Below are 18,893 nucleotides of genomic sequence, written 5' to 3' on the forward strand. Positions count from 1 at the left end.
AAATGAAGTACCTGCTCTGTTGGTCAAAAATCAGAACAAAATAAAGTACCTGCTCCGTTGGTCATAAACCCTCGGCCATGGGGGCAGAGTTTTTTGAAAGCCACAGTGCCCTGGAAAGGGCAGATCTCACAGTGGGGACCCCAGCCTCTCCCTCCGTCGCAGCAGCATTCAGACTTGGTGACTGGGTTCCTGTTGCTTGAGCCGATCTGACACATGTTTTGGAGCACCTCTGTGAAGCAGTACCCTTCCCGGTTGTCTGGATGGGACATGATATTGCAAAGAGAATTGGGGGGAATTTTAGGAGCATAACAAGGTATTCAGAATTTGGTCAGATATAAAACCCAAGAAGGATGTTAACACTTTACCCTGGGTGAGAAGGAGCAAGAAGGGAAAGCTGGAAGCGGCAGTAAGAGAGAAAGGATGACATCTGGGGAAAAGAAGAAAGACAAGAAATTCAGTAAGTGGGCAGAAAGGCCTTGGCCTCAACAAGATTACCACTCTATCTGCTCCCAGAAATATGGGGGAATAGTCATTCTCTAGAGAGGGGCAGAGAAACACTTGGAAACTGATCCTGAGCATCAAGGGCTTAAAAAGGGAGCTGAGAAAGAAATTCCAAGCAAGTGATTCAGTGATACAATTAGCAAAGGAAGAAGTTAGCGGCAGGGTGGTGCTAAACCCAGTGGACAATCACGGTCATTGAGTCATCTCCAAAATATGAACATTTTTAACAGTTTCTATCATTTCAAATAAGAGATCTGGTTTCAAGTGTCCCAGTGGGGGGTTACAAAAGCATCCTGTCATCTGTACTCACCCAGGCACTCATCCTGGGTGGGGCTGGCTGTGAAGCCATCATTGCACTCGCAGGTATAGCTCCCCCTGGTGTTGAGGCAGCGCCCGTTCTCACAGATCCCAGGCTTGGTCTGACATTCATTCTCATCTGTGTGGTTTAATTGAAGGGCCAAAAACAAGAGGAGTCATCTGTCTGCTTTGTACAAAGATGGATTCTTTTTCTTTCAAAAATTTAGTTTGTGAATAGGTAACCTATTCACATTGTTCCAAATCCAAAAGGTACAAAAGAATATTCAGCAAATGTGCCCCTCCCTCCCCTTTCCCCAGCCACCAAACTCCCCTCCTGGGAAGCAACCAGTGCTACTGCCAGTTTCTAAAGTATCCTTCTAGAGATGAATTATGCCCATACAAACAAATACAACCATTCATGCATGTACCTCCACCCTTTTAAAAACGTAATTGATAGCATTTTTATATACTTAAACAGATGATAGCATTTTAGGTACATTTACATTTTTCACTTAATAAAATTTAAAACTTCTCTTATCTGTGCATGTAGAGGATTCTCAAAAGATTATTTTAAATGAAGGAAAAAGAACCTTAGGATCAATCTGTTAAAGAAATATTACAGTACTTCACTAGAATAAGGTCTGTGATGGTCAGTTTTGACCTGAGGGAGTTTATCTATACTAATCTTCTGATTCAATGTAGATTATGCTTATTATAATACTTCAATAATATTAAGGAATCAAAATTCAGTCTCCCAGGTTTAAAAAAAGCCTTAAACTAGCTGGAGAGTCTTATGATTGTTTAGAAAGACCGTAAAGTGATTTGCCTAGGCGCTTCCAACTGAGAATAGTTTCAAGCCCCTGAGGCAGAGATCTCCTTAGGAGAGGCAGAGGCTTGGAAGGTGACATTCAGAACAGCGTTAAAACAGCTCAAAATTCCCAATGCCAAGGCCACCCTGATACCAATTAAATCAGAATATCTGAGGTGGGACCTGAGCTCTCCGAGTGATTCCAGTGTGCACCTGAGGCTGAAAATCACTGATCCCAGAAGATCCAGTGTCTGATCATAAATCCACACACTTTTTCTGTGCTTTGGAAGTCTGCTCTTCAACTTCCGTTTAATTCTGTATCTTACAGAGTAAGAGGACAATGAGGTTCTTAAGCTTCTTGACCAACATAAAATATACTTTCCTGATGTGACTGAATATTAAAAAGGAAAAGGATACATGTGGGAATTTTCTAGTATTTTTTTTCCTATAGTTACTGACTAAAGCAGAGGTCAGGAAACTTTTTCTGTAAGTAACAGGAATGTCATAGTATTACCATATAATATACAGTCAACAGTTTAGGCTTTGCAGGCCATGTGACCTCTTGTTGCAACTGCTGCACTCTGCTCTGCTGTTGTGGCATGAAGACAGCCATGGAAAATAATGAATGGTTACAGCTGGGTTCCAATAGGAGTCTATTTACAAAGACAGCTGGCGGCCTGCCAGGCTGAATTCAGCCCTAGAGCTGTGGTTTGCCAATCCCTGGTCTACTATGGGTTTCAAGGCTGAAGCCACATTAGAATCACCTGGGGAGCTTTAAAAAATACCAGCGCCTGGGCCTCAATCTAGACAAGAGCAGTGTCTCTGGATGTAGATCCCCATGGTCTAGTGATGCTCCCGGGCCCCAGGGACCAGGCATCTGGACTCAATGTCAGGGTGGTGGTAGAAAGTTAAGTCAACAGAGAGGTATTCCAATGTGGTGGAAAGAACTGACCCCAAAACAACAAAGGAGTATAAAAACAGCAAAGGAAGGGGCTAGAGGAAATACCTGGTCTTCTAATCCTGGCAGCAAAATGGGCCTAGAAAGCAGGCAAAGGCCAGCTCAGAGGAAGAGAATGATGTTGCTGGTGGAATTCATAGATAATCGAGAGGCAAGGGGACCTCTACAGGAAGTCATGAGATGAGGTAAGAGAGGCAAGAAGAACACAGTGTCCACAAAGACTCAGAGCCCACGTCTCTTCTGTCCTTTGTCATTTCCCACTCATTCAAAGCTCCTCTGGTGGGGATGCCCTTACCTACGCAGCCTTCTCCATCGGGTCTTCGCTGATACCCAGGTCCACAGATGCAGATGTATGTGCCAATGAGGTTCTTGCATTCCATCTGTTTTTCAGTACAATCATGTTTACCCTCTTCACACTCATCCTCGTCTGGAAAGAATGTACAACCACAAATTCATAAAAGGAGCTGCCTTAATTTCCTGCCTTTTAAACACAAAATGGTATTCAGTAACTAATTTTCATTGACACTATTTCAGCATTAACCTACTTCCTTTTGCACTGTTGGGAAGTGGTCTCTTAAGATGGGAAGGAGTCTTCTAACCCCCTCTGAACTTAATGAAGAAATTTCTCTCTGATAAATTCTTCAAAGGCAGGAAGTGTGATTTCCAATTCTTTTTGACAAATTGAACTAAATAGGCCTTATAAAAGGCTTTCATAATATGATAATTATAACAACAGCATTATCATACGGATATAATAATAAACCAAAGCTTCCATTATACAATACTTATAACAATATAATAGGTTATATCTTAATATCAAAATATTAGAATCATTGTGAAATATAATAATGAAAGTTTTGGTTTTTATACTTTGAGGAAAAGACAAGCATCCACAAATATCTTCTTCTCTACCAGTTCTTCCCTCCATTTCCTTTTTTTCTGGAAGTGTGGCTCTTCTTCATTCATTCCTTTCTGTCCTATGGCATTTCCCTCTCTTTATCTTTCCCCGTTATATTATCTGAGCTGAAAAATTTGGACTTTAGCCTGCATGTGACATGGAGCTCTCACTTAGGGGGTTTTCCTACCTTTAAGAAAAAATCTATTTAAGCCATTTGAGGAGAACAGATATCTGCTCATTTAAGACTTTGGGAGGAGCAAATCAGAGCTCTTCAAGGGTCCCCAGGATTTACCCATCTTTGTATAACAGAGCTTAGTCCAGTGCTTTGGAAATTGCAGGTGTTCAGTAAGCACTGTTTAAAGTAGATTCCATGTGTTACCCCATTCTTGGACTATAATATCCCTTAGTGATGGGGATTATTTTTTAATATTCATATTCCTTTTTTGTTCTCATTTATCATACTGGGATATGATTATATCTGTCTCAACCTCTTCATATTGAGCTTCTTGCATGTGGGGAAATGTCTTTTTCTCCTTTATATCTTCACACCTTGCAGAATGGCTGGCATGTCACAGGCATGCAATGCATGGTGAACTAAAAAGGATCTGTAGTGCAGCCCTCGACTCAGCCTTAAGCTACAATTTAGGAGAAAAGGTAGCAATGACAACCCCAATATTATCCATGGACTACAGCAGTGCTCCCCAATTCCCAGCCTTCCTCTCCTAATTGGAAGCTTTGGAGGGACACCTCCCATTATAGACAAAGTTAGGGCTCCCTGGCTTAGATGACCTTGAACATGAGTGTCTCACCTCTGCACATTCTTCTGTCTTCTCTCAGAACGTATCCAGTGGGACATTTGCATTCATATGAGCCGTAAGTGTTCACACATCGGAAAGCACAGAGCAGAGGATTCTGGGCACACTCGTTTATATCTGTGGCAGAATGTAGTAAGAGAATAATGGATCATAGGCACCAACCAAAAACAGGAATATACTTTTAGCAAAAGTGGTAATGCTTCATTGTCCTAAACATGGATAGGCCAAGTCTCTGATGTTCAAAGAATTATAAAATTGAGCTGGTTATTTTATAATTGGTATAAGTAGGGTGATCATACACCTTGCTTCTTCCAGTACAAACTCAGTTTATGCCTATTGTGCTGGTATAACTATTAACTGTTATTTAGGTGGAAGAGAAATTACAGGTCACCCTACATATAGGGAGCTTTTCTGAAATCCTGGCTTTGAAGTCTCAAGTTGACCAGTTGCCTCTCCCTAAAGTCACATGGAGTGGGGATCAGTTTCACCCCATTCAGCCAAAACAACTGCCAAGTCAACTGCTGTCAGTCAGAAAAGAAGCAACCCATCCAATATCATTAACCACCTCCCCTTCCCCAAATAAGAGAGGCTCCTGTGAAGTAACAGTGATTCTTATGCCCAAGAAAATGGTGTTCTGAATAATTTCACACCGATGCCCAAGTTACAGCCTTAAATAGCTAGGAATAATAATCATGATAGATTAATAGAAGTGGTTTCTGTAGATTGCATAGTTTGGAACCATCAGAATATGTTTTGGAAAAGCAGGGTTAAAACAGACCATCTTGATTATCATGTTTCTCCCTAAGGGCCATGATCCTGACTGAGAGTATCAGTGAGACCGTAGATCATGATCTAAAAATTCACCAACAACTTTGACTATGAGTATTGATGGGTCATATTTCTAATGAAGAGCTCACTTTAATACCCACTTTACTGTCTCCTCCCCTTCATTCTTTTATTAAACCAGTGGTTCTCAACTTGAGAGTGCATCAGAATTACCTGGAGGGCTGCTCGGCCCCACTCTTAGAGTTTCTGATTCAGGAGGTCTGGGACGAGGCCTGAAAATCTGCATTTCTAGCAGGTTCCCAGGTGATGCTGATGTGGCTGATCCAGGGACCACCCTTTGAGAACCACTATTCTAGACACTCCCTCCCTTTCCTTACATCCCTCTTTCTTTCCTTATATCCTACCAGGCATACTGACAGTTGCTTAGAGAGTATGGACAGCCTCTTTTGCTGTGATTGCTCCCAGACGGTTAAAGGATATTGGTGGTTATCTCAGTGTGTAGATGTTTCTATGAGTAGAAAAGAAAAAGAAAGGGTGCACGGGATACAAAGAAAAATGGTTGCAGGGGGGGAATGGAAAATAAGAAAGAGGGTAGTAGACAAGGCAGGTGTTGTATCTAAATATTAGTAGTAGAGGACTTCCCTGGTGGCACAGTGGTTAAGACTCCCCCTGCCAATACAGGGGACACGGGTTCGAGCCCTGGTCCGGGAAGATCCCACATGCCATGGAGCAACTAAGCCTGTGCACCACAGCTACTGAGCCTGCGCTCTAGAGCCCATGAGCCATAAGTACTGAGCCTACGAGCCACAACTCCTGAGCCCATGTGCCACAACTACTGAAGCCCGCACGCTTAGAGCCCATGCTCGGCAACAAAGAGAAGCCACTGCAACCGCAATGAGAAGCCTGTGCACCGCAACAAAGAGTAGCCCCCGCTTGCTGCAACTAGGGAAAGTCTGTGTGCAGCAACGAAGACCCAACACAGCCAAAAATAAATAAATTTAATAAAATAAAAAATAAATATTAGTAGTAGAGACACCAACAAGAACTCTGCATGAGATGCGGCATAACTTGTGCCATGAACCACTTACATCTTTTTCAGATACTCTCTGCAGATAGGAGGCCACATAGAGAAGAAATGATAGCATGGCCCACCAGGCCCAGATTTTCCTTATTTTATATACCCTGAGTGGTATTTCATATTCAGAATTGTAATCAACCAAGTACTGTCCCTGTGATCAGAACATGTAACCAACTATTCTGTGTTTAAGAGGCTTACCTTCACAAGTCATCATTGGACCAGGCTCAAATCCCTCCTCACAGGTGCATTCAAAACCTCCAATCACATTCTTGCAGGTTCCATTTCCGCAAGGATTGCCCACCGAACACTCATCAGTATCTGCAGGTGATCAGAAGTGTAGTCAAAACATGATGCATTGGGAGAAAAATGGACTTGGACTCAGAGAATACCTTTCTTTCTATCGGAATATTTTGATCTCTAACATCTTGTTTTTTTCTCATTCTGTCCTTGAGAAAGGAGTGCATGTGTCTTATTACCACAGATTTATAGCTGTGAAATTTGACTTGCTAAGTGGCAGTGGCAGTGACAGTTATGGTACCTGGGCTTCTTAGCCCTTACAGTGCTCTTCACCATGAGTGTCCCCAGCCTCCTGCATTATGAAGTACACCTACTGGGAATAGATACTCAAAGGGTTAAAACAAGGCATCTCTCACAAGTCAAAAGTTTTCGCTTACTTAAAGCTAGAAATACATCTCCAGTTTGGCCTCACATTACATCATTCTCCAAGAAGTCTTAAACATGATGCATTTTTGCCAGATATAAAATAGAAGACTAAACATACGCAAAATAAGAGACCAGAGGTTAAGCAAAATTAATACACAAGATAAAGTCAAGATTCAAGCAGATTCTGTTGATTTTGTTGAAACCAGATGGTTTACATTAGGCAGAAGAAAGGCTAGAAAAAATGTGTTTAGGGTATGATCTCTCTAAACAACTGTGGAGAGAGAACAAATCTTACCAAGGAAGTCCAAAAAATATGTATGTCTCCTAACCCATCCACCTAGAATACTGAGTGTTCTTATTCTGACACAGCTCTTGGGGGATAGGGCCGTCCTTTGGGAAAGGAACATTTCAGAGAAATAACATTGCTGTCTCAGCTGTCTAGAGCACAGAAGAGTGGTGGGTTATTATCAAGGACTATGTCTCATGTTAGGTTCTGAAATCAGCAAGTGAGGGCAGGAGGGTATGGCAGAGAGGCCCTGGGTGAGGATGCTTATTTCTCACATTCATTCATCGTAGCACTAACTGAAGATACTGAATAAAAAACATTGACAACTTTGCTTTTGTTCTGCTGTGAAATTGCATTTCGCTCTCAAGAATATTACATCTCTTTCAAGTTCATAAAAATCACAATATCACTGGTTTTTAGAGCTGTAAGGTAATTAGAAATATTTTAATCCATCTGCATGATATTACATTCTGAGGCTTAGAAAGGCAGTTAAAACCTCCTACACCGATTCCCTATATGGAAAGAACATCTTTTAATGGACACAGACAAACCCTCGGCATTTATGCCATTATTAATTTAGGTTACATTGAATGGCTTTGGATTTCTTAGATAAAAGAGGTCAAAGATCAGCCGTAGGAACCATTCTTTGACATTTTAACAAGGGGGTTAAAACAAGAGGAATGTACACTGGGTACACAGCCTTTCATAGTACTAACTGTAACAAAATCTGGGTAAATTTTGTGTTTTACATACTAAGAGAATAAGATTATGACCATTAACAATTTTTTACCTTTAAATGTCACAAAGGATTTCGTGATATATGCTGTCCTTTCTACTATCTCTTCAAACGTGTTCCGTGTCCTCATCAGACTGTAGGGTCCATGCAAGGAAGGACCATGTTGGCTTGGTTCACTACTGTAGCCATAGAACCTAGCACAGTGCCTGGTGCATGGTGGGGACTCAGCTACTATTGCTAGATGAATGATACATGAACAAGTGTCTACAACTTATTTCTGTCCCATCTTGGTACTTATTCTTCCTAGTGTGAATGCTGAATAGCTTAATTTCTGATTTGTAAAATCCCAGTAACAGAAACCACTTTATTACTCACCCACACATTCATTCCCTTCCAGAATGTAGCCAAAGGGACACTCGCAGCGATAGGAGCCATCGGTATTGATGCACTGCCCGTGTTTACAGACATCAGGTTCTTTGCACTCATCCATATCTTAAGCAGAGGAGGAAAATATAGTGAATGACAATGTATTTTTGGAAACACAAAGGTAAATTATGATCATTTCAGTGCCTAATCGATGAAATCTCTAGTATCACAATATTAACATGCAATACCATAATACAATTGGTATCTAAATGAAAAGACCAAAAAAAAAAAAAGAGCTTCATTTTCCAAGATAAATGTGGAGAAATAACAGCTAGAGAAAGGACAAAGAAGAGGCTGGTTGAAAATGTTAAGAAATGCTGAGAATGCAGCACAAGCCACTCACCAACCGCTGAATCATCGGGTCCCACAATGATTCCACTTCCATAGGGACAGATCTGGCGGAAGGCCTCTGTGGTGGAGATGAACTCTCGTTAATAGGTGGGCCAAAGGCAATTAACTACAGGCTCCTCCCCAAGTATGGTGTGGAAGCTGCACACATTGGAACATGATGAACAAGCCAAGCCCAGAAACCAGAGGAAGATAACAAGGCTCCCAGAGCTGGTGTACCTGCTACTTGGGCAGCTTTGAGTCATAACACAGTTCAGAAGAAAATAACTACCTAGCTCCTGAGATACAATCATTTTAGTGAACATTTTAGTTGGACTTAAAATTAAACTGCCTTACGTTTTGAAGGTCTACAGTCTTATAGCCTGTACCTCGAATGGCCAAAGAGAAATGCAGATAGTAGACATACCATCGGGTTCAGTGGGGCACAGCTCACAGGGATCTCCCCAGCCTTCTCCCTTCAAGGCACAGCAGCATTCCTGTTTGGAGTGATTTCTGGATTTGGGTGACGAACACTTGCCTCCTTCAAACTTCGCGTAACAGTAGCTCATTCGCAAATCTGCAGCACAAATTCAAGAGGCCCCTCAGTTGCTTTCCTACTAAGTCATCACTGTATACTACTGAGTAAGAAACAATCCACCCTGTTAAATGTGATCTCTTCTCATGACTAAAGTCACCCTTTTTAAGTGATTCTAATAGTAACTGAGCTGAGATCTTTAAAGTAGTAAGTAACTTTTGCAGTGAGAGCTGATGAACAAATCTGGTGGCTCTTACCTTATTATTTCTCATTTTATCCAGCGTTCCAAAATAACCTGACGTGAATAATAAAAACCAACACTGCCACATTTCAATGCTGACGTCATCAGTGACTTCAGGACGGAGACGTTGAGATGGTGTAACATTTAGCAAGCACGCTAAGTTAAGGTAGTTAAGGTAGACCTCCCAGCTCTAGCACTCACTGTGATATCACACTATGCTGTTTATTCTGTGTCCCCTAAGCCCTGGAGCCAAAATAAAACCCCAGATTCCAGGCATAGAGCAAATAAAGATGTGGCAATTTTGTGGACTGGCGAAAATACAACTCAATGGTATTTCACTGAAGCAGCTACTCACGCAGCTTCTGTCTACAAAATATATGTGAGGTTTTCTGCAGATTTGACACACGTGTGTGTACACACTTGCACACACACAGAAGCTTATTTAGCTCCACAGAGAGAGGGAAGGTAAAGAGGAGGACGGGGAGATGGGTGGATGTGAAGGAGAATAATTGTTCTTCCAAAGAATATATTTCTTTAATATCAGTTATTTCTTGGTAACTCCAACATGGAACACGGGGCTGGGATCTAGTTCCTACAGAATTCTCCGAAATTTCTTGACAGTTTTGGTAACTGACTTTTCCATTTCTTATAGAGCAAACTGGGTGACTCTAAAAAGTGAGCTCATCCAAGAGCCTGGAGTATGTTTTTCCTCAAATTTGACCTCCAAAGCTTTGCAAACTCCTCTGAGTTACACAGAGGCTAAAATCTGCAGGGTTTAAGGAAATGCTTTCATATCCATTTTGCACAATCCCCCTTTCTTTATGTGTGACCAGGTCTGCCCTCTCCTGTCACTGTTTTCAATTCCCGGTAGCATATTATTATAGCCATTTATGATTTCAGTTAAGACAATTTCACCATCTTTTATTTCAACGAAAAGGAGACAAGGTAAGAATAACTGAGCTGCCAAAGATCATAGCAGAAAAATTTTTATGAATTAAAGTAAAAATATCAGTCAGCCACATTTACCAGGCTCCAATAAGTCAAATTCTGGTGACCTCGCCAATGAACTTGTTGAACTCTTCATGGCTACCAACTCTTTTAGAGAAACTGTCTCTCTAGTTTCTACTCCATTTTCACATCCATCATGGCTGGGACCTAAAAGGCACCTTTCAGCAAACTATTCTTCTGAAGGTGAAGAGCAATAAAAGCCTATCCTTGTCCTGCAGCATCTCTGCTATTTAAATGGTTGCTTTGCTGAAAAGTGTCAAGATTTAACAAATTGTAGTTTCTTGAAGGACACCTTTTGATGTGCTTTGTTCTTCAAGTTCATCGTCACATACAGTGTTTTGTGTTTATTGGTCCAGTTTTTTTTTTTTTTTTTTTTGCGGTACGCGGGCCTCTCACTGTTGTGGCCTCTCCCGTTGCGGAGCACAGGCTCTGGACGCGCAGGCTCAGCGGCCATGGCTCACGGGCCCAGCCGCTCCGCGGCATGTGGGATCTTCCCGGACCGGGGCACGAACCCGTGTCCCCTGCATCGGCAGGCGGACTCTCAACCACTGCGCCACCAGGGAAGCCCTATTGGCCCAGTTTTTATTATTTATGCCTACAACTGTCTTAAGATATAATTTAATGACTACTCACAAAAATGTCTCAACAATTATATCAAAACTCAATGCTCTCCTTTGTCTTTCAGCTTGTAATGTTTCTTTTAAACCTAGATACATGCATGTGGTAATATTGGTCTGTTAATTTTCTCATTCTCTTCTCCTTTCATTACGGACCCTATTCCATACCCCAGCCCAGCTCCCCAACACCGCTCTATCACCTCACCCCGGGGGGAAAAAAAATCTAGGTATGAAGTTTAGAGTGAGCCTAAGTGACAAATTCCCTTCACTGAACTTTGTAAGTGGGAGTGGCTCATTTACATCTGTGGCCTTTAGGTGCCAGGGTCTGTTCACCTGAGTCCTATATCACATTTGTTCCTTCAAAAACATTATCTGTGGTTCTGTGGAATTTTCTCATTTTATGGACAACAGAAGCCTGACTCCTAATTTGTCATCTTACAGTAAAAACCCAGCTCTTAATGCCCTGGCTCTAGCAAAATCTGTGCTCTTTGGGAGATTTACATTTGCTTGTGATGATCCTCTAGAACTGGTTTTGTTTTTTAATTAAAGGTGCCTTGCATCAGGAAAGAGAGTTGTGTATGCCCACGTCCTTTAACGAGGGCTTGCTAGGATGCCTGCTTACAGGTCTATCTGCAGAGAGCCTTAATGACCTTTGAAATTTCATCAGAGCTACGAAAGTCACTTTCCCTGCTTGCATTCCTCAATTCTGGCTCTGCCTCTTGGAGCTGAGCATGTGGCAGGGCTGCTCACAGCTGGGCTGATTCTTCCTGCAGCGTTAGCTTGCTCTGTGACAGGCCAGTGCAAATTGAATTAATAGCCTATGAATTTCCTCTGGCCTGCCACATCGGCAGATTCACACCTGGTTTCTCACTGCTTTCTTTCCAAACTCCGGCCAAGCCAAAGGCACACAAAGACAAGGGAGAAGGAGTAAGAATTTATCTGGCTGGTCTGTACCATACAGACAGAATATTTGCTTGAATCAAGCACCATCCCACCCATAACCCAGAAATCCACATGGGCCTCTGATAGCTACCTACAGGATCAAACCAACAGAGAATTCTCAACTCTCCCCCTTCACACCCCTAAATATTAGGTGACCAAATGACCCGTTGAAAAGTAAAAAGTTAATCAGTTTGAACAACAATAGCAAGAACCTATGAAGGACTCAGAAATGAACAAAGCTTTTTCACGTATTCAACAAGACTGGTTGGGCGGGTATCCTTATTGTTGTTTAAAAATAAGAAGTATGATAATTGAGCTTCCAAAAGATTAAATGACTTGCCCTAGGCTATAAATGGCAAGGCTGAGACCCCTAAGCCCAATATTTGGAATCTTAAATGATATTCATTGCCTCTTACTTGGTAATATGGAAGCAAAAGACAAAACAAAACAACCAAGGAGAAAAAAAACTGAACAAGAGTATAACAACAACAAACAACAAAAAAACCACCGGAAGGGGGTGGGATGGGGGTGGGGGGAGGATATGTCTGTTTGCATGTGTTTTTTTGTTCTGAATTCACTAAACTAGTCTGTGTGAGTAGACAGACACACACAATTGATTGTTTAGTAAAATCTGAATAGTTTGCTGAGACATGATAAACTGTGTTATGCTTAAGTTCAGGCTCCCCTTTTGATTTTTTTTTTTTTTTTTTTTTTAAGCTCACAAGTATCATTCCTGAAAACAGACTGTGGGCCAGCAAGAATCCTGGTCAGTTCCCATTTATTTCTCTGTTTTCTTAGAAAACTTGTGATGTAAGAGATAGGCATTATAACCCGGGAGCACATGAGTTAATCTGCACTTTTCTGTCTGAAAGTCTAGGTTTTGGCCCATATTTACAGAGGTTACCTTTTCAGAGGCAGAGAACTTGTAACTGAACTTGCCCCAGGCTTTGCCACGTTCAGTGGCTCATGGCTGATCCCCTGCTGACTGACCTATAAGCATCTGTGTTCTCAGGGGGAGAGACAGGTTTAAAGTGCCAGGACAGTTGTTGTACAAGCAACCATAATTTGATGGATGAGTTTTTAACCTTAAAAGTAAAAATGAACTTTCTGACATGTGGTAATCATTAGACGTCTGGATGAATGAAAACACTCCATCTTCTCTTTCACAAAGAATCAAAACTTCGCCATGTTTAAAAAATAAAACCACAACAAATAAACACAGAGTAATGAAAGTCTAAAGCCAAAAGTCAGAAGCACTTACCTTGGCACCTTCTTCCAGTGGAGGACAAGGAAAACCCGTCTGGACACAGACATTTGAAGCTGCCTTCAGTGTTGCTGCACGTGCCCAAGGCACAAATTTCTGGTTCTTCAACACATTCATCAATATCTAAAAGAAGTACATGTGTCAAACAAGGTGAAAACATGATGGAGACACCATCGGATACTAAATGCACAATGTAAAAGTACAAAGTGTAACCGAGTTTCAAAACTCAGTTCTAACAATGAAGATTTTTCCTGTATCACGATGCTGTGAGTGGACTTCTAGGCTGTGATGACTTTATTTATTTTTTCTTTTTTTTTTTTAAAGATTTTTTTGATGTGGACCATTTTTTTAAAGTCTTTACTGAATTTGTTTCAATACTGCTTCTGTTTTACGTTTTGGTTTTCTGGCCACGAGGATGTTGGGATCTTAGCTCCCCGACCAGGGATCGAACCTGCACCCCCTGCATTGGAAGGTGAAGTCTTAACCACTGGACCGCCAGGGAAGTCCCTGTGATGACTTTTAAAAAACTAGTTTTGATGGTTCTTATTGTAAAAATGGACTCTGCAAGTGCCTTCTTAGGGATGCAGTGAGAAACATGTTTTACCCAGACTGAATTTCTTGGATAATTAGAAAAGTTGGAGTAATTTCATACCACCCTAAACTAGGAAAGAAGCAAGAAACTCTAGAGTCTGACTTCACCACTACACAGTAAGCAGACGCTCTGAAATTTTAATTGTGTTGCCAATGAGTTACCCCGTGAGAGATGTAGGCCTTTGAACCAAATTTGTTCCCCTCCACCCATCTGTCCACAGTGCTTTCCCCAATATCCCATGCTACAATATCCTAAAACTATGACTTTTACAAGGACACCAGTACTCATGAAAATAATCCTATGCAATACAAACTAAAGATATCACAGGAGATGAGGCTCCTATCTCTCAGTTGCAGTTTAATTTGTCTGAAGACACAAAAATATCTTCTGTGTATAGACTATAGTTTTTCTTTTATCATATAGATGATAGGAATTTGACACACATAATTGTGACATGTTTCCTTTAGCATATTAATATACCTGATCTACTGTAAAGGAGTAATTAAGGATGGTTTGCAGGGAAGTTTCAGTGGCTTGAGTATGTTCTAGTTTGCCTGGGAGAGTACTAGTTTATGCCTGTTGACCTGGACTTGTTATTAATAGTGCCCTCCTCAAAACTGTCTTGGTTTGGTCAGTAAAGTACGTGATGACCCTACTTGTGGAAAAAGTATGACCACTCTTTCCAAGGGACGTACCCATCTTTTCCCCTGACTTTCAGCAGGAATTTGTAGTGAAAAAGAGGTAAGTCTTGATTCTGAGCCATGCTATTTTTATGGACAATTTTTTTCAACGAAACAGATATCCCTTGTATCTTGCGACTCTTTATTTTCAGGTTTGTGCAACGAGTTCTACCCACACCAAAATGTATTCGCGTTACACAGCTTTATTCCCACGAGGTCCAACGAAAGGGAAGTTAGGATATTAACTTTGTTATCTTGACTTAATTTTGTAAATACCACACAATAGATTTTCTAGAAATGTGCAGTGCAAGGTATCTTCCTGTACAGTGCCAAACTAGCTTCATCATTTCATGTTCTTATGTTGCATTTATAGTTGCATCATGTTTCCTGTGGCTTATTATCTGAACTGCTGCTGCTGATTGAATTGCTCCATTCCTACACTCCCTCCACCCCGACATCCAGCCTTTGCTTAGAAGTCAACTTTCGTAAAAATGCTCGGATGTCTCCTTTTTGTTTTTGTTGTCGTTACAGTAGAAGTCAAACTGTAGGTGCCAGCTTCATAAGGGTAGGGACAAAGATTTAGAATGAACACATTTATGAACTATTCTGGAAGTCGTTTTCCTTTCTATACATTTTCATTCTGTTCATTTTAGGGTAATTTTGAATCATGGAGTGAATAAAGCTGATCTCTAATAGAAGTAAAATAACACTTAATAATTTGCATTTAGGTCTAATTTTGATAAAGTGTTTTCATTTAGAATGTTATCTCTTGACCGAGAGTTAAATTAGATATATAATAAACATTTGTCATTGATGCTATTAGAAGTGGACAGTTCTTACTCATTACGGATTAGATGCAGACTTGTTTAAAGGTGGGAGCATGGACTAGGTGACTTCTTAAAAGTCCTTTCCACCCCATTCATTGATGAAGTTCTGGCAATTAACGTCCTGCATTTAATGCAATGATATATGTACGTATTGAGGAATACGGTACTATAAAATTCGCTGAGAATTTATTTGTAGTTACACATTTCTACCATTCTACAAGTCAAAATAACATAGACAAATTATATAGCCACATTCCTCCAACCTTGACTGTGGTCACTTAAAGATTTTAACTGGAATCAGGAAGCTATGTTTAGTTGCAACCCATTGGCACTTAAAAACATGTAATCCAGAACTTTCTACCAGCTGCATAAAAGTACATTGGGAAGGTGTCAGGGTTATGTGACCACCCATATACACAGAGCAAAATAGCTTCATCAGAGATTAGCGTGAGAATTGATGTTCCTGTCTCACCATCTAATTTTGAGCCCATAAGTCACACCCTACCCTTGGATTTGTTTCTGATAAAGTATTCCAAAATGAAGACACCATCACATCATCTCAAAAATTGGATAATGTCAATGCAGTAACCAATACTGCTAATTTCCAAATATTGATAGCCCTCCTACCTTCACACTTGTCGTTCTGGAGACTGTATCCAGGTGGACAAATACATCTGTAGGACCCATCCAAGTTCTGACAGGTGCCTGGTGCACATTTTCCAGGTTCTAGGAGACATTCGTTGATATCTGCAAAGCAAAGGGAAAAAGAAGAAAGAGGTTCCCACTGGCATGGTTTCCATCAAGCAACTAAAATCGAAAGAAACTGGAATAAAATCTAAGAAATACATAAATCTAAAGTCCACAAACTCTACCCTGGAGAAAAACTAACAGCTCAGTAAAAATCAGCTTTATTAGCTTTCAGAAGTGTGCAATGTATTTAACAACCATATTTTATTTGATCTACTTTCCAGGAAAGCATAGCACGTGAAAAGTCAATGGGTATGAAGATCTTTGAGGACACCCAAAGGACTGTATAAGAGCTTACCACAAAGCTCTGTTGAAGAAAAAGAATAAAAGAAAGGGAATTACAGTTGTTTATAGAACAATTTAACAGTTACATTGAACGTTGTAACTGTTTCTGTAATTACAAACACTTAATTTTAAAAGATAAAGGGGAAGAGTGGTATATATACCATACACACATTCAGGCAGGATTAGTGTACTTTCTACTCTGATCTTTTTCCTCCAGGCTTCTGAAGGAAGGATTGTGATACAGACTGCATGATTCCTGGAGTGGCCTCTGGGATGACCTTTGGAGGGTGTTTCTGAAGCAGCACTCACCCACACAGGTTCTTCCATCTGGAGCCACCTCATAGCCTTCATTGCACTGACACTGGAAGGACCCCACCGTATTGATGCATAGGCCATTTCTGCAAAGGTTCCCATTTCCAGTTGCGCATTCATCAACATCTGCCAAAAGAATATCCTTTGATATGTTCCAAAGAAAATATCGTAATCCCATCAATGATCAAAACTTCTAAAGGGAAAAATACTTATACTGAATTTCAGTGGCCTCTGCTGGCTCAGGCAGACTTAAGAAATTCCAATGTGATCTAGTTTATAACAGCAGACCTGGCTTTATTCACCTATCAGAACCTAACAAGATGACATAATTCTACTAATTAGAGATTGATCATTTATATTAGGATTTTGTATGAGTTTCACCTTGATCATCCTTTAGGTTTCATGTTTAAAGGTTAAAACTGAATTACTAACACACAGTACAGCTGAGGGTACTGTTAAGTATTCTTGTAATCAGAAGTATATAAAAGTAGCCTCTAGCACAATACAAAATTTGGTTCCTTACCCTTGCTTGTGAATAATGTAGCGTATTTTATAAGACGAATTTTAACTTCTTTGAAGGGAGGCTATAGTGAAACATCTAGACAGGCAGGTCCACACTGCTCCTGAACTACGTAATTTCTATACAAAGAATAGCTTTTGTATGTTTTAAAACATATTCGATTTATTTTGAAATGCATTTAATTTGCAGCATAGTAGACATAAAAATTATAGCTGCTAATGAGTATATTAATAAAAGTAATAGATGTAGTAACTATATTTGACACTTAATTAGCACATTGTATTTAACAACTCTTTTTAACCACCTGTCACGCATAAGATGGCATATATTAAAAAAGATTGCCAGCACGCTGGAGATGATGCTAATTACAAAGAACACACATAAAACTGCCTTCCTTTGGTGGCTGACTGTTTTGCACACGCACCTATGCAGTCATTGTTGTGGGAAAGGATGAAACCGTGATTGCAGCGGCAGTTGAAGGAACCAATTGTGTTTCGGCAAGTTCCATTCCCACAGGCATCTCTTTCACACTCATTTATGTCTAGCAGGAACAAAGGACATAGAAAAACATGATTATTAACAGAAGAGGAGGGTATGTGGTTACCTGCGGTTAAAAGGCATTTTAAGAGTTCACAAAATGTCGTACGTAGGCTGAGAACTTCTAGATTCGATGTTGGTATTAGTTCCAGCAGCGGCAGCTCCCTGTGAGAAACCAGCAAAAGGCAAGGTTCTAAGCCTTGGGAGAAAATCCTTTCCTTGGTTGGCATGTGAAAGGAGGCAAGCTGAGGACATGAGAACTGGACAAGAACTATTTTATTCTATTTACTTCTAGAATTCTCCACCCTTGCCACTTTTCTCAAATACTTTCACTTGGAAATGGAAAATTCTGTGCACATCTGGGTCTTGATTCACTGCCACCTTTGGCAAACTTCAGCCTTTAAGATTCTCACTCCAGTTTACCAAAAGGCAGTGAGTCACCTGATATTACCCCAAAATCAGCAACAAAATAAATTAGCTTTCTAACTCACCTGGAATCTTAGACATGTTTCTTTTTCCCAATCCACCCCTAAAACCCCACGACCACTCCCATGAAATGGTGACTTATCTCCCTTCTAATCTATCCCAATGGCATGGCCCCTAATGTGGGTCTCCTCTCTTGCAGTGTATTCTGTCTTTTTATTGGTCTGTGACTTTTCACTCTGACTATTTGTAAAGCTGTTTTGGCATCTTATGTGTCTTTGCATCTTGTGACAGCGGCCATCACCTTTCTCATAAAGAGTAGGTGTACCTTATATTAAGGAGGAAATAAATTAAAATGAAAAACGTTGATATTGTTGGCTTGTTATATCAACAGGCAGAATGAGGAGGGGCAAGGACAAAGAGATGGGGAAGGAGTGGAAGGCAACACCTCAGATTAGCAAAGTGTAGTGTTTAGAGTTAGGATTTCCTTTCCTTTCAAATTTTGGACATAAAGATAAGTTATCTGTGATCTTAAATCAAGAAGCTATTGCTGAGCCCAGTGTGACTCCAACATGTGTGTCTGTGGTTGACGACTGCACCCGGATGAGTCACCCTGCCAGCAGTCAGAAACTTCTGCCTTGATTCATTTTTAGCCAAGCAAGTGAAGTTCTTTAGCTGGGCAGGTCCTTTGGTAGAGGGTTCTACATAATTCAGATGGAAGAGGGAGAAGGAAAGTTGGGCAGGGCTTCATTAGTATGTAGGGATTATCTCGCCAGTGATGAGC

The 18,893-nt window shown here is 40.7% G+C and overlaps 1 protein-coding gene across 2 annotated transcripts in view; it reads right to left on the reverse strand.

Annotated features, from left to right (window-relative positions):
• The window catches only part of FBN1 (fibrillin 1), a 253,699-nt gene that overhangs the window by 31,683 nt on the left and 203,123 nt on the right, over window positions 1–18,893 (reverse strand). For both annotated transcript variants that reach the window (XM_079907012.1, XM_079907011.1), the window contains 12 exons: window positions 17,574–17,690; window positions 16,627–16,755; window positions 15,913–16,032; window positions 13,184–13,309; window positions 9,007–9,156; window positions 8,596–8,661; window positions 8,202–8,318; window positions 6,340–6,459; window positions 4,272–4,394; window positions 2,860–2,991; window positions 812–937; window positions 50–256 (listed from right to left, as the gene is read on the reverse strand). In XM_079907012.1, the coding sequence (XP_079763138.1) occupies window positions 50–256; window positions 812–937; window positions 2,860–2,991; window positions 4,272–4,394; window positions 6,340–6,459; window positions 8,202–8,318; window positions 8,596–8,661; window positions 9,007–9,156; window positions 13,184–13,309; window positions 15,913–16,032; window positions 16,627–16,755; window positions 17,574–17,690 (1,533 nt within the window). The remainder of the gene's footprint in view (window positions 1–49; window positions 257–811; window positions 938–2,859; window positions 2,992–4,271; window positions 4,395–6,339; window positions 6,460–8,201; window positions 8,319–8,595; window positions 8,662–9,006; window positions 9,157–13,183; window positions 13,310–15,912; window positions 16,033–16,626; window positions 16,756–17,573; window positions 17,691–18,893) is intronic.

Source organism: Stenella coeruleoalba (assembly GCF_951394435.1).
Source record: "Stenella coeruleoalba genome assembly, chromosome: 2".
Lineage (NCBI taxonomy): Eukaryota > Metazoa > Chordata > Mammalia > Artiodactyla > Delphinidae > Stenella > Stenella coeruleoalba.